General features: G+C 38.9%; 1 protein-coding gene across 10 annotated transcripts in view; it reads right to left on the reverse strand.

Annotated features, from left to right (window-relative positions):
• TRAF3 (TNF receptor associated factor 3) overlaps positions 1 to 19,944 on the reverse strand; it is a 98,732-nt gene that overhangs the window by 42,159 nt on the left and 36,629 nt on the right. For 7 of the 10 annotated variants that reach the window (XM_075926530.1, XM_075926524.1, XM_075926520.1 and 4 more), the window contains 3 exons: positions 12,699 to 12,812; positions 4,991 to 5,246; positions 2,526 to 2,577 (listed from right to left, as the gene is read on the reverse strand). In XM_075926530.1, the coding sequence (XP_075782645.1) occupies positions 2,526 to 2,577; positions 4,991 to 5,229 (291 nt within the window). In that variant the 5' untranslated portion in view covers positions 5,230 to 5,246; positions 12,699 to 12,812. The remainder of the gene's footprint in view (positions 1 to 2,525; positions 2,578 to 4,990; positions 5,247 to 12,698; positions 12,813 to 19,944) is intronic. The other 3 variants (XM_075926529.1, XM_075926527.1, XM_075926525.1) reach the window with 1 other exon arrangement.

Genomic DNA, 19,944 nt, shown 5'->3' on the forward strand with positions numbered 1-19,944 from the left:
CAATATTGTGCGCCTGCAAACATCTATTTATTGGGCAACAATTTCATATTCCCAATGGAATATGGCTATTTTGTAGAGGTCATGGAAGCAAAGGTGACATCTCAGCTAGCAGGAACAATTCCATCAAGGGCTTTGATCATCAGTACAGAGACTGAAGTCTGTATTCACTGGGAATAAAAGGCAGAAAGAAAGCAGCAGAGTAATATGATCACTGCAATCTGCCTTGATGAGAAGTTGCCATTTATGCCATGGAAGCTTTTTTTTTAAAAAAAAAAAAAAAAAAAACCCCAATGTGTAGCTTAGTTCCTAGTTACAAATTGCAATAAAGCAAGTCTTGATGTCCTAAATACATGGATAATTATGCCTTGTTCTGAGTTCAACAGGAAAGAGTACAATTTTTTAGTCAGTTGTAGTTTGCCAACCCTCTTGCTTACTTCACTGGGAAAGCAAGCATATAATGCTGTCAGCACTGCAGAGACAACATACAGCAGAACCTCAAAATTACAAAAACCCAGAATTATGAAATAACCAGTGAACCACAACCCTCACCCCTCATTTGGAACGAGAAGTACGCAACCAGGCAGTAGCACAGATAAGAAGATGAAAAAAGCAAATACAGCATAGTGCTGTGTTATATACAAACTACTAAAAAAAAATAACGGGAAAGCTACATTTTTCTTCAGCATAGTGAAGTTTCAAAACTGTATTAAAAGTCAGTGTTCAGTTATAAAATTTTGAAAGAACCACCATAATGTTTTGTCCAAACTAGGGATGTAAAATCCCGTTTAATCGGTTAACCAGTTAACTGATTAAATGGAACGGGGGAGGGAGGGAGGAAGCAGCAAGCAGCCCCCACTCTGCAGGCAGGGACTGCTTCAGCCTGGCTGCTGCTAACCCCGTATGGGCTGGGAGTCTGCAGCCTTGCACAGGGAAAGAAGCAGCAGTGGGGCAGGAAGGGCAGCCAACTCCCCGCCCGAAAGCCCATGCCATCTGGGAGCTGGCAGCCCTTTTGCCCCATCCCCACCCCTGTCCCTTCTGCCCCTCACCAGGCTTCTAAATTCCAATTACCCAGTAAGCATCATCTGGTCACATCCCTATTCCAAACATTGCCGAGTTACGAACAATTTCCGTTTCCACAGTGTTCATAACGCTGATGTTCTACTGTAGTTACATGAGAACTATTCAGCCTACTCTAACAGTAATAAAATTAAAGCAAACTTCTGATAACAGAATCTTCACTGTAGCTGTTAGATGATACAAAGTGTTCTGCATACTTTTCAGACACCAGGTTAAGTTTAATGAGCTGGCACACAAATAATCTATGGAACATGGACTCTATGAATTATTTTGGGGGGAAAAAAGGCCAAACAATTTAAAGAGACTGCAGTTTTGCATATCACAGAAAAGATAATGAAATGAAAGTTTAAAAAAATATACAAGATGTTTTTAGAGTTCTGTAAGACTAATGGGATGCTCCATTTTGTGGGAAGCAGAAGTTAGTGTGGCTTGCACAGTAAGTTTAGTATTCATTCAGTAATCCACATTGTACTTAATTTCCTCCTCCCGTATTGGTAGGAAAAGTTGAAGGTATTTGAAGTTTCCCAGCATATACAGTCACGTGTCTTTTGGGGGCGTTTAGGCAGGAGAAATAAGCAATGTCCCAGATGGATATTTTTAATTAATTATTATTTGTCTGTTGGATCTAGGAACCCCACAGCATGGCAAGCACATCAGGACTCTCCTGTGTTTGGCACTGTTCAGAAAAGTATAAAAAGATGACAATCCCCAGACACCTTATAATCTGCATGGTACACTAAATAGAAAGACTGCAGGGATGAGGCAACAAGATCAACAGAATCTAGCACAAAAGCTATTTTTAAAATAAAAATAAAAATCTGATTTAATTTATAAACACAGGGAACTGGCTATAGATGCCATTAAATGGGATGAAAGCCACTGCAGAAGACTTGAACCTAAGTGCAACAGATGTGTTTCTATTAAGAGATGGATGTGGTAAGATAATATCATGTACAGGCAATGCAGCTCAGTACTCTACAGGGCTCTCTGCATCCTGGAAGAGAACATTTTGCTTATGTTTAACAGGCACCACCACCAACCGCCTGCAATTCCCAGTGGCTGCTCTTTACCATTCCTGGCCAATGGGAGCCGTGGGAAGCAACAGCACATTTCTGCAGCCCCTTAACCTGCAGATGCTGCCTCCACAGGTCCCATTGGCTGGGAACAGTGAACTGCAACCACTGGAAGCTGCAGGGAACAGTCCTTGCAGATGGTCAATGTCGGCAAAATGTCTCATAGCCCGCAATCAAATTACCCTGATGGGCCACATACTGACTCCAGACAGCAGGTCACCCAGCATGGCTGTAGGACATACTAGATTTAAGTTGTACAATATTGTTTTCCCCAATAAAGTGTATTACAACACTTTAAAAAAGATTCCTGCAAAAAAAAAGCACATTTTAAATATATCATAACTGAATATTAGAAATAAACTATTTTAACAATACCTTATCTTTAACTATGTGCTCTTGACACGCTGTACATTTTGGGTTAGGTGAACTGGGGAAAGAAAATGACACATTATTTTCTATCTCACTTTGAATTTTTTGTATTTATCAGATTGGTGCTAGTAAATCAAAGATGCCTTTTTATTTATAATTGCTCAAAGTATTTAAAAAGATTAATGATTAAGAAAGTATGGCTCAATGCAAGTCAGTATAGAATCAAATAGAACAAATGCTAACATTAAAGAAAACAAAATATAAAGTAATCTTATAAGAGAAGTTGAAAACTAAGTATATAGTTGAATTCAACTTCCACTTACTATGGAAAATTCATTTTAACTATTTAAAAAAACCTTTATTTAATAGCAGCATAAAATGAAGTACAGGCTTCCTTGGACAGAATTCTTCATCTTTAAAAAGTATCGCAATAATACTTTGTTGTGATGGTCTTGAATGCAGTCATTTTAAACATCTACTTATTTCTACATAAGATACATCAGACCAATATACATGTGTTTATACACCATATTATGGAAACAATATGAACAGTAGTAATGGATGAAACCATTGGTACATTCAGCCTAGGGGACTGTGCCAGACATTCCAGAGGAAGAAAAAAAAACTACACCATCATGCTTCCAAAAAATATTGTTCAATGCATTAAATGAAAAAACAACAACTATTCCTAACTTCTACAGCATACCCTGGGTTCAGCAGCTTTGGTTGCCCCCTCAGTATTCCAGCATGCATAGACAGAAAGATTATTAGGATCTATTACATATCTAACACTAATGCACAAAATGTTTAAAGAAAAAAACCCCATCTTCCCTTGATTATTAACTTCTATTTCCTCCTTATATGAACACTTGCCTTTACTTGTGTTTGAACTATAATATCTTGCACAGCAAGTAAATTATTCTATTTTTATAAAGTGATTTGTACAGTATAAATAAGTTGTTGCTGTTAATAATATGATGGGTTACTGTAAAGGAACAACTGATCAACTGTCACTGTCATGCACAGTTTTAATATTCCAATCAAGTCCCGCTCTGCCCAATTAATCAATCAACCCCATTCCTTGTAATTGCACATTGTAAATCTCAACATGCTTCTCAGTATCTTCATTGCTTCGCAGCTTCAGGATCTTCACATTTTTCTGAAGGAAAGGTGAGCAAAACTGGTGATGTTATTCCACATGAGGGTATAGACTGTGCGATACAAATGTCATTTTCTAGCTTTTATTGAATGCACTCAGGCATCCTATCTGCTCTTTTAAACTACTGCTGCATACTGAGCAGATAGCTTCACTGAGGCTTCTCCTCAAATGACCCTGAGAATGCACTTCTCACTAGCATATAATCAGCATGTACTTAAACGTATGATGCAGTGGCTGTGAAATTTTTGTAACTAATACTTATCAAGCACAGAAGACTGCTTCTCAAAAATGTATATTCAGAAAACTTACTAGATTTCTTAGCACAAAGAGCACGTTATCAGAAGACAATAAACATACCAGAACAACTCTGTTTTCCCTATTATAAAACTGATGCACTGAATAGGAATCAGAAAAAGATTTAATATTTAAATGTATCTAACTCCACTAGCTCTGCACACTCAAAATAATGCTATATTCCCACAATGAAATGCAGTTTGTTGCATATACTGAGCCAGAATGGTGATGAGAAATAAGTAGAAGGAAGGAAATTCCCAAATTCTATCCCCGCTCTGTTCTTGAAGTAGGGTGTTACCTTCTTTTTTCTCCTGCAGCTTTCCCATCAATAAAGAGAGGATATTACTAAATATCTCCCCACAAGTGTGTGTTTAGATTAAAGTTTACGCAATATTTTGAACACACTAATTTCTTTGCGTTTAGTGTTATTTCAAATCTTGAGCTAATGTGTTCTGAATGCCATCAGCAGTAATGTATTGGAGATGCAAATGAAAAATTATTTTAAATGGCCAAGTATTACTAAGCAGCTACAGGGCGTCCCTGCTATAATTTGCCCCAGTATACGTTGGTTCCGCTTGTGGGAACTGTTCTAAATCCTCCCAATTCCCCACTCTTCCTTCACTTAAAAAAAAAAAAAAAACCAATTCATGCAAAATGGAAATTCCCCGCTTTATATCTTTTTTGCTATATATCCACTTTTTTTGAACATATCTTGGAAGTTTAGTGAGGATGCCCTGTAGTGATTTAGTGATTTCTTACCTTTTTAAAAATAAGTGTCTGCATTTTTATTCTCATCTATGACCATGAACAGCTGCATAATTTGGTATTTTTGTGAAAAAATAAAGTAATGAAAAATTAACATGTCTTACAATCTCTCTCAAGCCCTATATTCTTCATTTTTTTTTTTTTTTTGTAACATGCAAGACAAGATGAAACAAATGTCTATTTTTCAACATGGTTCTGCAGGTCAGAATTTTTCTATCATATTAACATGTATAACATAGTAAGAAACACACACCTTAACAATGCATTAATGCAGGTCTCACAGAATCTGTGTCCACATTCCGTCTGTTTAGGATTGCACAATATGAGATGACATTTTTCACATTTATACTTGTCCTCCACTGTGTTTACAAATTTCTCTGTGTAACCACCTTGTTTTGGAATATAAATTGATCCAGGAACGTGATCAGGGTTTGCTCTTTGTTGCAACATTTCCACAGACACAGGGGGTTCTGTCTTTTTACTGGTGTCCATATTGTAATAGGAAATTTCTGTAAAAGAAAAAAAAAACAAGACATTTCTCTACTGCTGTAACTTGAGACATATATGCACACACACACACACACACACACACACACACACACACACACACACAAACTCATTTTCTACAAACACCATTTGTAATAGCTGTAAAAAGGAGTAGTTTCTCTATACACATTTACATACACAAATATAAAAATGCAGGTGCACATATGACCACTGATAGGCAAAGTTAGCATATTTGCATAATGTCTTAAAATGTGGTGAAATTATAGAAGTACTGTTCCTTTTTCAAGGGCTCTAGAAGGCTGACACACAAATACTGGTCTTTTGAGCAAAGCCTTAATTATTTGAGGAAAACACGATGGGGCTTGGGCAGAGGAAGAGGTAGAAGACACATTCCTCCTTTCATTCTGCAGAAAAGGTCTCTGGTATTACCCAGCTAAGCCCCAATAATCACAACAGGCTGGGGCAAGAACCAGCAAATAGCCTGCCTCTGTCCTCAATGTAGGAGTTTAGGGACAGCAGATCCACAACGTGCACAGAACCACTTGGCCCCACACCGTTGGTCCATCAACATTACCCCTCTGTGATGAGCATCACCAGATCACAACAGAGGGGATGCGGAGTCAGGTTGACTCCTCCACTGTTTCAGTTGCATTTTAGGGGTAAAGTACAAGCCAGAATTTGTTTGAATACAGGTGAAAACCCATATTTTTATTATCTCAAACTCCTTCTAAGCTTTTCAACCTGCATTTCCATAGGGAAATGATCAGGTGGTACAAGTCCACTTTTCAGGTGGAAACAGATCCACATTACATGACTACTCTGTGAATGCAGCAGAACCCAGCACAAATGACCTGTTCAGGAAAGAATTAACACAGTTGACGACTGAATTACAGTGTCTATTATGGCAGAGATTCTGATATCTTACGGTCAGTGTATAAAGAATTGGAAGGACCACAGAAAGGAAAATTTATTAATTCAATTTAAAACAGCTTTAAATAGTTTTCCAACCTATCCTGTGCACCAAAAAATCAAGAGTTCCTAATAGAGAACCTACACAAATACAGGAAGGAAATTAGAATTAATTATGTACCCGAGAGAGTACCTGCTTATTTACAAGGAATGGTGTATATAGTTATCAACATGGAACCTTTCTATCAGGCAGAATCAGAGTGTAGAAAATATCCGAGGGGTAAGAAATACAATTCATTTGCAAATTTGACACTATCAGCTTAGGATTAAATAAAGACTGTGAATGGCTAGCCAGCTACAAAAGCAGTTTCTCCTCTCGGTGTTCACACTTCCATATCAGCTGCTAGAAGTGGGCCTCACCCTCCCTGACTAAATTGACCTTGTTATATCTAGCCTTAGTCTTGATTGGTACTCTTTTCATATGCCTGTATATTTATACCTGCCTCTGGAATTTCCACTACATGCATCTGACGAAGTGGGTCTTTGCCCACGAAAGCTTATGCTCCAATAAATCTGTTCGTCTATAAAGTGCCACAAGACTTCTTGTTGTTTGTTTAAATTCAAAGGGGCCCAATTCTCTTCTCTTATACATTAGTGTATCTCCATCAACTACTATGGCAGTATTACTGTCAATTCCAAATATATCATACTGAAAACAACCCCATGAAAACAAATTTACTTTATAACTACACATGCTATTTATGATTTCCTGGTTCCTTTTGTAATTAAACAAAAGGTTCTTGTATTCACATGTCAACAGGGTAGCATCAGACACCTACATAACTTTAGTGGAGAATTAAGCAGGAGATTGCATGTTAAGGGAGGAAGAGCTCTTATTCTAGAAACTAGTGCTTCAATAACTGGAGTATAAATAAACCAGACCAAGTCTGCTGCACTGAAATATTCTTCAGATATCAGAGGGCCCTGTGTCTTGGTAAACATGATTTGAAGAGATATCGAGGAGGGGAGTGTTAGATGAGAACGAGAAGACTTGCACCAGAACTCTACAGAGAGCAAACATGGATTATCCAACACAGTGAACAGGGCAGCTGTAATCAAGCCAAGAGATCAACAAGGCCTGGACAGGGGTGTAAGCGGCAGATGTAACAAAGAGTAAGCAGACTGTGGTGATACTGAAAAGGAAAGTGCCAAGATTCCATGATGGTGGTTATGGGGAGGAGATTAAGAAGCAAGTCAGGTAACTGAGGTTAAAAGACACAAGAAGAACTGAAGATTCCTCAATGGTGAGAAAGTTGTTCACTGTTGGAGACTGTTTCTGAATGTGTGAGCAGTATAGCTGAAGGCGCACAGCTGGACTGTGGGGACAATATCAGTATGAATTTAGGACCCATCTGTCTGGAGGTGGTTGCTGAAATCATATGAGAAGATGAGATCACCAAGAGATAAGAAGAGGAGAGGGCTGAACTTTGGCTGAAGTACGGACGTCTAAAGGAAAGTGTCTAAAGTGGGGATATTAAAATGTGTTTAAGTAATAATGTAATTGATGAAAAATTTCAGTTGTTACATTGTTACACACAGGGCAGAGCAGTTAGCTCCATGGGCGCCTGCACATAACCATGAACATTAATTGATAAGCCCAAACTCATGAGTTAACCGTGCACGGGGTTACACTTTCACATCTGTAGTCTAAAGAAGGACCTGAATGAGGTAAAGAGTTGTGAAAAGGGGCCACTTCAAGCCACTGCTGAAGGAGCAATCTGCCAGTTAGAAGGCTCAGAAGAACATACCACTCCACAAACTGGAGCAATAGAATGGTAAAGAAAAACAATGGAAAACAGCAATTCCAGAATTACTGGACAAAGAAAGTTAGCAAATTAAGGGAAGAAATAAACTAAATGAAGATGTTCTAAAACCTCAATGATAATTTTGCTTCACCAAGAGCTGAGCAATTAGCTGTAACAAGGGCTCATACTCAAGATTCGACCAGAAACACACATTGAACATAGAACAAGCAGCAGGTGACAGTTTCATAGAGATATGGGATCTACTTAAAGACTGGATTGTCAGCTGGCAAATGAGACTTCATACTGATGTATCTACACAAGGCCCCACAGGAGTCCACTTTGTGAAATGACATATATTGGACATCTCAAAGAAAATTTTCAGTAACATACAAATAAATAGTATCTTCCTAGATAACTCTCCTGACAACTATCTTTTATCTTCAAGAAAGTGTGCCAGACATGAAAAATGAAAAAAATGTGCAGGATCTGGTAGTCAAATGGGTGAAGAACTCTCTTCTGTAACACGCTAGAAAATTCTTACAAAGTAAAACAATTGAAACCAACCACAAAGCTATACAGTAATAAACACAGAACAGTTTTAAAGGTATATAGACGTGCACTTTATTTACTATGAAGGCTGTATTACAAAAGGGCAGGGAATTTCATGTACATGAATACTTTACATTATGTGCTCAAACTGACTAATTTGCATGAATGGGGGTACCAGCACGTGCAGATGCAGGTGAAACTAAAGGTAAAACACAAATTTTAAAGCCTAGGAAGGTTGTGGAATCTCCATCACTGGAGATATTTAAGAGCAGGTTGGACAGACATCTATCAGGGATGATCTAGGATGATGCTTGGTCCTGCTGTGAGGGCAGGGGCTTGGACTTGATGGCCTCTCGAGGTCCCTTCCAGTTCTAGTATTCTATGATTCTATGAAATCTGGGTTATGCACACACCTCAGCTTTTGAAAATTTGGCACTACATTTTCATGTGCCTTTTTTTTCATTTGGGTGAACTTTAACAGAAGAACTAAAGTAACACCCTCTAAGCACACTTCAAAATCCCAAGGAGATGTAGTTTTAAGACACAAGGTTCCACCTAGATACGTTTCTACAGCAACCATAGTACAAAGAGGCTGATTTTCAGAAAACAGAATCCCTGAAGCTCAGAACAATAATAGATCAATGGATCTCTCAGTGTTCAAGTGCACCTTGTCACTCAATTAAAGTGACAGCTCTTTCAGGAACAAACTCTTAAGGATTCAATAGTAGATCTCCATTAGAAAACACAAACTGGAATCCTGGAGCATGCCTGTGAACAAACAGAACAGTATTTTTCAGAAATTAACACAAAGCCACTAGTTACTCTATGGCTTAATCATATTTTGCTCGCTAGAGTTCTGGTGCAAGTTCCATACTATAATGATTTTCATTTTTGTTCCCATCACAGATTTTACATTTTGTATATACTTGCAGCTACCATGATAGCATCAGCTAAAATTAACATGAAAAGGTGATGTACAAATAAAACCTTTAGGAGTGGGAGGTGCTTGACTCAAAGACAAATATAATTTTAAGTCAGCAGTAAAGATCTGGGCGGACATGACTCCCATCTTTTGAGCAACAGTGCTCAATCAATAATATAAATACTGAGTGTTAAACTAGATTTTCTAATATATAAGCGTATGTAACTTGTAAACTGTTGGTTAGTGAGTAGGACCTCAGCAGAGAATAAACCTGGAACTTCAACTCATGCCACTCACGGTGAGATCAAACCATTCATAAAAACACCGCCATGTGTGATGAAGTATTCAGTCTGGCATGTATAGCTGAGCTCAGCTGGATGACTCAGGTGGCTCAGTTTTGGAGGGGATCATTAGGGTCTCCAAAAGGGAGGGCAGACTGCCCACACAACCACAAAAATCCAATGGTATGGTTCTTGTTCAATAAACCATTTCTTAACACAAATGTAATCATTCTCTATTATCCAGCCTATAACTTCCCTTTTCTGGGAAAAATAATTAAGATACGGGGTGGAAAAACTTTCAATTCTTTTAACATCAAGAAATCAGGTTTCAGACCAGCTCAGGTATGGAAACAGGTATTATTTCAATGACCAGATATGTCTGCTAGCTCCATGACATCTTTCAGTAATCTTTGATACCATCAAACTACAAGGCGCTATTTACATCTCTACTGGATTTGGCAGTGGTGGAAGTAATTGCCCTAGAATAGTTTTGCTTTTCCCTCTCATAGAAATATTCTTCCTCTTTGAGGCTCTCCTTTGTGGTGTTCCACAAGGTTCTCTCTCGTCACTCCTCTTACTCAACATGTAGATGAAGCCTTTGGAGGAAGATAACGAAACATGGGCTACAGCATCTTCAATGTGCTGAAATACTAGACTGTTCTCGCTTGAACTTAAGGTTAAACAACACTAAATGCCTTAACTTTTAAAAAGTATGTAAACAATCTATAAAGGCTCACTTTGTATACTAAACTTAGAAATGTTCTATACTGGACTTTGACTCCTACTGTATAAGTCCATGGGAACGGACAACCATGCCAAGACCATGGCTGGAGGGGGGGGGGGTATCAGGTCAACTCCCTGCCTCTGGAAGGCGTGGGGTTTTAGGTGGAAGGGGCAGGGCTGAGGGCAACCAGCTCTCAGTGTCACCAGGACGGTGTCACACTCCTCCCACTCCACACAGCATGCTGCCTTGAGTGCAGCGCACAGTGCCCCTGTCTCTCCAGGCAGCTATAATAGCCGCCCAGAGTGCACTGTGCAGAGCTCTGGAAACAATTTAAAGGACTTGAAACTTTGAGCACCACTGCCTCAGCAGCAGCAATGGTGACCGGAGCCCCAGGCTCTTCTGAATCACTGAGCCTCATGGCAGTTACCTCTTTTACCCCGCTGCCCGCTCCCTGTCGGCAGGCCTGTATAAATCCGTAACTGCAGTGCTTTCAAAAAAATTGAGAGGACAGTTTTTGAACAGTAACTTAATCATTTAAAACTCTAATTTGGGAGATTCTAACTCAAAGCTAATTGCTGAGCACTATAATTTTATTGCTCAGAACTATAGTGCACATTATAGGGCCAGCTTCAGAGTCCTTAGTTTGAACCTGTCCTAGAAATCATCTAGCATAGACTTTATTGCTTATCTGTGTAAGGTTCGAGTTGCAGACTGTTAAAACAAAGAATATGACTGGTGAGAGCAAATTGGACTCTCTTACTGAACATACACGAGAAATATACTTTTATAATTTAATTCAACTGTATTAGCACCAGTGGCTAGAAACTGGAAGCAAAAGTAAATCTGCTGACACAAGAGTGTTCCAAGAGCTAGAAAGCACGGGGATTCCCAAGCAAGGAACAAATGGGTGAAATAAGGAAAATAGTTCTCACGCGTAAAATGAAAGCTCTATTAACAGTTAAAAAAAAAAAGATTACACAAGGAATATTTGTTTAAAAGACCAGACGAGATGATCAACTTGGAGGCAGAGTTATTTAAGTGACACAAACAACTCTCAATCTTTGAGTAAACCAACATCTATGGGCAAATTCTGTAATACTCATTTGAGACAAGACACCCATATATGAGCAAGACTAAAACTACAGGATTCCCCATCCCCCCAGAGGTCTGTATGAAGATCAAGTGTACAATCGGGTACTTTGGTTGCAGAGCATATTGGTGGATTTTAAAACAGAAATTTTTCTATGCAGCAATAGTCTATACAAAATGTCTTTGTGCAACATGCTAGCAATACTAAAAAAAGTTTCAGTGTAAAAATATCCATTCTGCATTTACATCAATACTAAGCTTTAATCATATTCTTTATTCTTCATACACACAGCCTCTTAGCCATGAAATATTAAAGAAATATAGTGTATTCCTATGATAATCGCACTCCGAAATATTATCCTATTATAGTACTTCCTGAAAACCTCAAAGATTTGGGCACCAGTGCTTTAGGCAATGTATAAGAAAAAATTATTTGCAGAATGCAGTAATAAACAGAAATACTGCAGATACATGTAGCTCTAAAAGTCCCAGTCTTACTACTCATGTCCCTTTAAAGTGTAAAAGGAGGTAAATGTAATACCCAAACATCTTATTAAACAGTGTAAGGAAACCATAATTAGTTGCACTAAATATGAATAGTTATATTTCCAATATTTAAAGGAAATGTTAACTGTTTTTCTTAACTAAGCGGCTATCAGTTATAAATAAATGGTTACAAAAGTAGATTAAAAAAATTAGATGCAATTATGTTACACTACTAAGGAAGAGCATGAATGTGAAGATAGATTTTTTTTCTGCCTAAAAAATAATTTAGTCTACCAAAATCTTAAGATTCGTTCTTGGACCAGAATACAATTTCTTCGGTGGTTTTCCAACTTTTTAGGTTGCATAGCCCCTTTCCTAATACTGCAGTCTATTGTGAATCACCATCTGAGACAAGGTCTTAATATATCTATGAGGAAAAAGGGGGGGGGGCAGAGTTATGTAAGGAATAACACAATGTTGTGTTGTCCTGGTTATTATAATTACTATAATGAATAATTTTACTATATCTACTTTCATTTTGGATAAGGTTAGTGCCTCATAAAAGTTCCTATTTGTTGATCAGATGCTAAGTCGTAATATATAAAAAGTGTTGTCACCATTACAGAATTTTTCTTGCTTACTTGGACAAGAGCACCCCAGTTTGAAAACTACAGAATACAGTAGCATACCTGTATATCCAAACAGCAAAAGGACATCTAAGCTTGGACAGGGAGCAAAAGACTAGAACAGAAAAATGAGCAGTGAAGCAGTATTCTTCCAAACAATGATGGGGATCCCTTCATCTACAAAATAAGCAGAACACACACCAGTTTAACTTCACATCAAAATGGGTTGTTTACAGTGGTTTTTTTTTTAGAGTACTCTCAGATGATCAAATGGCTAGATGTTTGTTTAGCCTTTTAATTTTGTTGACAGATGTCAGTCATCTCAGTCTTTAAGAATTACTCCTAGTTTGCTTCTGTGTAAGGGAACCATGAACAAGCCAAGACATTTCCCATTTAAATTTCAGAATTCCTTATTTTAATCAGTTATTTTTGTTATTTTGTATGTCACTGTTATACAGTGCTTTAAGGGCACTTCATTCACACTTTTTATTAAACAGAACCACATATTTTCTTCCCTGTTAATTTCAGAAGCATAACTAAATAGGGGACTGCATATTTTACATAGGTATTTCCAGGGCAGAATATGCTTTACAAACAACTAATTACACTGAAAAAGTGACAGGAACATTTCACTCAGAGAGATGCTTCCACCAGTCTAATCAGTTCAGTACATACAGCAGAATACATATTTTTGCATATTGTTATTCCTCTAGAATCCTAAATCATAGGCAAGGAATATTTTTGTTATAAAGATTTCTTAGTGTAGATGACCATTCCTATGATAGCTACCACCATTCCAACACACACACAATAAAAGATTCTTGCATTGTAGCATAAACATGTCTAGATGACGATAGATACATCACAGGAAGATAGTCCCAAAGCCAAAAAAAGAACTTCCACTGAGGCTGCATAGTCTTCTTTTAAAAATCTTTAAGTAAACACCACACATAAAATAGAATCAGGAATTAAATCCAAGGACAACAGTAAGTATATTCAATTGCAACAAACACCTGCCATATGACATGACATACAGTCTCCTAAACCAAGGGTGAGGAACCTAAGGCCTGGATCTGGTCCCTAAGGCTCAGTAGCGCCCAGCATTGGAAAGCCTGTGCTGGGACTCCACCCCACATAGGGGAGGAGCGCACATAATCTACTATCTTGGCCCCCATAGGCTCTGGTGTGCGAGGAGAATGTGGGGAGCGTCTTTCTCCTTAATAGAGGGCCATGTCAGTGCGGTTTTTTATTTTGGTTTTGCTTCTCACTTGCGTGTGGGGGCCCCTGACAGATTTTCCTGTCGGTTGGCAGCCCCCGACCCAAAAAAGATTCCCCACTCCTGTTCTAAACAGTGAGGTCATTGTTCTATCTTGCAATAATATTTATAGAAGCTCAAATATTTTCCAACGGATGGACTATAATCTTACACTAAACATACATTTTTGAAGTCCATGTTCTTTTCAAATCTATCGTCCTGACATATCTAATGCAATTATGTTAATGTACTTACACATTAATAACTAAATATAAATATATGTTAAGAAGATTTTCTCTACACTTGTTTTCCAAGTATTAGTGAGGAAAAAGACAGAAGTTCATTTAAGACAAAAAATTCTGATTTTTAAAAATCCTCAGGCTTTTGGTGGGAGGGTTCCCTTAGTACAACATTTTTTAAAAAAATCTTTCTTTTTAAATCAAAATGTTGGGAAACTACCATATTTGAAGCATCATTCCCTATTTTTATGATGTAGGTAGTATAATGGAATCAAAAGTAAGAAATCTGCAGCAACTGATACACTTAAGTTTTGGGGGAAATAGTATTTTTCCTCTTGCTTCCAACCATCTGAATTTAATATTAATTCATTTTATATTAAAAAGAGGGTGGATTATTTCTATCTTCCTCTATTCAAAACATGAACTCAAATTTCTTTAGACAGGTAAAACTACACCTGGATTTACTGCATCTTTTTTGTGGTGTTGAGGAATCCTTGTAATTTAATAATTTAGGGTGAGATTTTCAAATGTGCCTAAACTATTATAGGCATCCAATACCTATTCAAATCTTAGTGAGTGTTAGATAGTGACTGTGAAATGCTCAGGGATGTAAGAGCACCTGTAAAAAGTAACAAAAAGCCCTCAATAATAATGGGGGATTTCAACAATCCCCATACTGACTGGGCATATGTTACCTCAGGATGGAATGCAGAGAAAGTTTCTGACACCTTAAATGACTGATTCTTGGAGCAGATAGCGCTGGAAATCATAAGAGGAGAGGCAATTCTAGATTTATTCCTAAGTGAAGCACAGGATCTGGTCCAAGAGGTGAATACAGATGAACCACTTGTTAATAGTGACCATAATATAATTAAACTTAACATCCCTGTGGTGGGGAAAACACCACAGCATCATTTAATTTCAGAAAGGGGAACTACTTAAAAATGAGAAAGTTAAACAGAAATTTAAAATCCAATGCCAAAAGTTAAATTCCTGAGAGTTGCATGCAAACTTTTTGAAGATACACCATAAAAGAGGTGGATTTAATACATACCCCAAATTTAAAAACATAGTAATGGAACCAAAAAAGTGGCACTGTGGCTAAACAACAAAGTAAAAGAAGCAGTGAGAGGTAAAAATGGCATCCATTAAAAAATGGAAGTTAAATCCTAAAGAGGAAACCAGAAAGGAGCATAAACTCTGGCAAATGAAGCATAAAAATATAATCAGGAATGCCAAAAAAGAATTTAAAGAATACCTAGCCAAAGACTCAAAAAGTAATATAAAAAAAATATTAAACATCAGAAGCAGGAAGCCTGCTAAACAACCAGTGGGGCCACTAGATAATTGAGATGCTAAAAGAGCACTAGAGGAAAATAAAGCAATTGCAGAGAAACTAAGGCTACGTCTACACTTCAGGCTTCTTGTGCAAGAATGGCCGTGCTTGCACAAAAACTTGCAGTGTCTACACTGCACGCACGTTCTTGCGCAAGTAAATTTACAGTAAAGCATCAGAAGAGAGGGCTTCTTGCACAAGAGTTATTCCTCTCCCCGTGAGGAATAAGCCCTCTTGCACAAGAAGGCAGTGTGGACGGGCAAAAGGGATTTCTTGGGCAAGAAAGCCATACGGCTAAAATGGCCATCAGAGCTTTCTTGTGCAAGACAGCATCCACACTGCCATGGATGCTCTTGCGCAAAAGCACATCTCTTGTTCAAAAGCACATGGCAGTGTGGACATGCTCTTGTGCAAGACCTTTTGCCCAAGAACTCTTGTGCAAAACAGTTCTTGAGCAAGAAGCCGATTTTCATGGCTGAGGATGTGAGGGAGATCCCCAAACATGAGCCATTCTTTTTAAGAGACAAATCTAAGGGGAATGTCCCAGGTTGAGATGTCATTAAAAGAGAAATTTGAACAAATTGATCAACAATAATAAGTCACCAAGACCAGGTGACATTCACCCAAGAGTTCTGAAGGAACTCAAATGTAAAACTGTCAAATTACCAAATGTGGTATGTAGCCTATTATTTAAATCAGCTTCTGTATCAGATGACAGGAGGATAGCTAATGTGATGCCATGTTTTAAAAAAGGCTCCAGAGGTGATTGCAGAAATTACAAGCTAGTAAGCCTAGCATCAATTCTGAAGAAACTGATTGAAACCATGGGCAGTTGGTGAAGTCACAACTGGGGGAAACAAGCCCCCAGCCCTGCCTCCACAGGGCAGCGTGCTGTGCACGCGCTCCCCCTCACAACCACAGGGAGAGGAGGGAAGCAGATGGGTGAGCACTCACCCCAACCTCCCCAGCCCCAGAGAGAGCAGAGGATGCACGGCATGGCCCCAACCTCGGAGGAGGTTGGAGGGTGCACAGCATGGCCCCAGCCTCCCCAGCCCCAGAGGAGGTTGAAGGGCGTGCACTGCATGGGAAGGCCCCAGCCTCAAAGGAGGGCGCACTGCGTAGCCTGGCTCCGTCCTGCCTTTCCAGCCCCAGAGCACAGGGAGAGTGGATGCTGGGGACAGCAACATTCTACTGCAAGCATTCTGGGGGCAGAGTGTGGGAGGGGCTATGCCTGGGGGTTTAGGAAGACAGAGCCTTCTCCTGCCTTACAGACCCAACACCCATGATTGAAACTACAGTATAGAACAGAATTCTCAGTAAAGTTCTATGCTAGAGTATAGAACTAGAGTATAGATAAACATGATTTGTTGGGGGAAGAGTCAACATGTTTTTTATAAATATATCATCCTTCATCCATCTACTAGAATTGTTTGGGCCGGAGGGGTCAACACGCGTGAGGAAGAGGGGGACCAAATAGATAATGCATATTTAGGCCCCCTCACCAAAGGCTCTTAAGCAAAATAAGCTGTCATGGGACAAGAGAAAACATAATCCCCACAATACATGTACAAACTGATGGGGTCTAAATTAACTGGGCACCACTGTGAATAATTCTCTGAAAAGAGCCAGTCAATGTGCAGTGGCAGTAAAAAAAGTGAACAGAATGTTGGGATTCATTACGAAAGGGACAGAAAATATGTTTTCTCTATAAAACCACAGTACGCCCACATCTCGAATACTGACTGCAGATGTAGCCACCCTATCTCAAAAATATATGTTGTAATTGAAAAAAGGTTTAGAAAATGGCAACAAAAATGATTAGGGGTACGGGACAGACAGATTAATGATTCTAGGACTTTTCAGCTTGGAAAAGAGATGACTAAGGGGGTCAAGGATAGCAGTCTATAAAATCATGACTGGTGTGGAGAAAGTAAATAATGATGTTTTATTTATTCCTTCACATAACACAAAGCTTAGGGGTCAGTAAATGGAATTAATCATCAGTAGGGTTAAAAACAAACAAAAGGAATTAATTCTTCACATAATTCACAGTCAACCTGTGGAACTCCTTGTCAGAGGATGTTGTGAAGGCCAAGACTATAAAAGGGTTCAAGAAAGAACTAGGTAAGTTCAGGGAGGATATGTCCATTCATGGCTATTACATAGGATAGGCAGAGATGTGGTGTCACGAACATCTATTTGCTAAAAGCTGGGAATGGGCAACAGAGGACAGGATGATTCCCTGTTCTGTTAATTCTCTCTCATGGACCTGACATTGGCTTTGGTCTGACTCAGTATGGTGGTGATTATGTTTTATGTTACCTCCCCCCCCCCAAAAAAAAACACCCACAGAATTTTTCCTTTTCTGAAAAATACAAAAAATGATGAAGATCAATAGAAAACTTAGCTATAAACTATACAAGAATTTTTAATATATAATGCCTTATATATTAAAAATGAACACACTTGGAGTGAGGTGGAAATGGACATAGGAGACAGAAGTGTTGAGAGTCTCTGGGTTAGGCTAAAAGGGATTAAAAACGAGGGCGATGTCACGCTAGGAGTCTACTACAGGCCACTTACCCAGGTGGAAGAAGTGGATGAGGCTTTTTTTAAACAACTAACAAAATCATCCAAAGCCCAAGATTTGGTGGTGATGGGGGACTTCAACTATCCAGATATATGTTGGGAAAATAACACTGTGGGGCACAGACTATCCAATAAGTTCTTGGACTGCATTGGAAACAACTTTTTATTTCAGAAGGTTGAAAAAGCTACTGGGGGAAGCTATTCTAGATTTGATCCTAACAAATAGGGAGAAACTGGTTGAGAATCTGAAAGGGGAAGGCAGCTTGGGTGAAAGTGATCATGAAATCATAGAGTTCACAATTCTAAGGAAGGGTAGAAAGGAGAACAGCAAATAGAGACAATGGATTTTGGAAAGGCGGATTTTGGTAAGCTCAGAGCTGATAGGTAAGGTCCCATGGGAATCAAGACGGAGGGGAACTACGAGATCTTGCATGATCTCAAAATAAAAAGGAGTCATGTAAAAAATGAAAACTAAGACAAATTCCAAAGGATTGATTTAGACAAACAACACAGGAATGCAGGGGCAAGATTAGATAGGCAAAGGCGCAAAATAAGCTCAAACTAGCTACGGGAATAAAGGGAAACAAGAAGACTTTTTATAAATACATTAGAAGCAAGAGGAAGACCAAGGACAGGGTAGGCCCACTGGTCAGTGAGGAGGGAGAAACAGTAACAGGAAACTTGGAAATGGCAGAGATGCTTACTGACTTCTTTGTTTTGGTCTTCACTGAGAAGTCTGAAGGAACGCCTAAGATAGCGAATGCTAGTGGGAAGGGGGTAGGTTTAGAAGATAAAATAAAAAGAGAACAAGTTAAAAATCACCTAGAAAAGTTAGATGCCTGCAAGTGACCAGGGCCTGATGAAATGCATCCTAGAATACTCAAGGAGCTGATAGAGGAGGTATCTGAGCCTCTAGCTATCATCTGTGGAAAATCATGGGAGACAGGAGACATTCCAGAAGACTGGAAAAGTATAAGTATAAATGGGCAAATATAGTGCCCCATTTATAAAAAGGGAAATAAGAACAACCCAGGAAACTACAGACCAGTTAGGTTAGCAAGTAATTAAGGAAATCATCTGTAAACGCTTGGAAGGTGGCAAGGTGCTAGGGAACAGCCAGCATGGATTTGTAAAGAACAAATCATGTCAAACTAATCTGATAGCTTTCTTTGATAAGATAACGAGTCTTGTGGAAAAGGTAGAAGCGATGGATGTGGTATACCTAGAATTTAGTAAGGCATTTGATACGGTCTCGCATGATATTCTTATCGATAAACTAGGCAAATACAACTTAGATGAGACTACTATAAGGTGGGTGCATAACTGGCTGGATAACCATACTCAGAGAGTAGTTATTAATGGTTCACAATCCTGATGGAAAGGCCTAACAAGTGGGGTTCTGCAGGGGTCTGTTTTGGGATCGGCTCTGTTCAATATCTTCATCAACGATTTAGTTGCTGGCATAGAAAGTATGCTTATTAAGTTTGCAGATGATATCAAGCTGGGAGGGGTTGCGACTGCTCTGGAGGATAGGGTCATAATTCAAAATGATCTGAACAAATTGGAGAAATGGTCTCAGGTAAACAGGATGAAGTTTAATAAAGACAAATGTAAAGTGCTCCACTTAGGAAGGAACAATCAGTTTCACACATACAGAATGGGAAGCGATTGTCTAGAAAGGGATCTAGGGGTTATAGTGGACCACAAGCTGAATATGAGTCAGCAGTGTGATGCTGTTGCAAAGAAAGTAAACATGATTCTGGGATGCATTAACAGATGTGTTGTAAGCAAGACACGAGAAGTCATTCTTCCGCTCTACTCTGCGCTGGTTAGGCCTCTGTTGGAGTAGTGTGTCTAGTTCTGGGCACCGCATTTCAAGAAGGATGTGGA

The sequence above is a fragment of the Pelodiscus sinensis genome, chromosome 4, assembly GCF_049634645.1.
Source record: "Pelodiscus sinensis isolate JC-2024 chromosome 4, ASM4963464v1, whole genome shotgun sequence".
NCBI classification, from domain to species: domain Eukaryota; kingdom Metazoa; phylum Chordata; order Testudines; family Trionychidae; genus Pelodiscus; species Pelodiscus sinensis.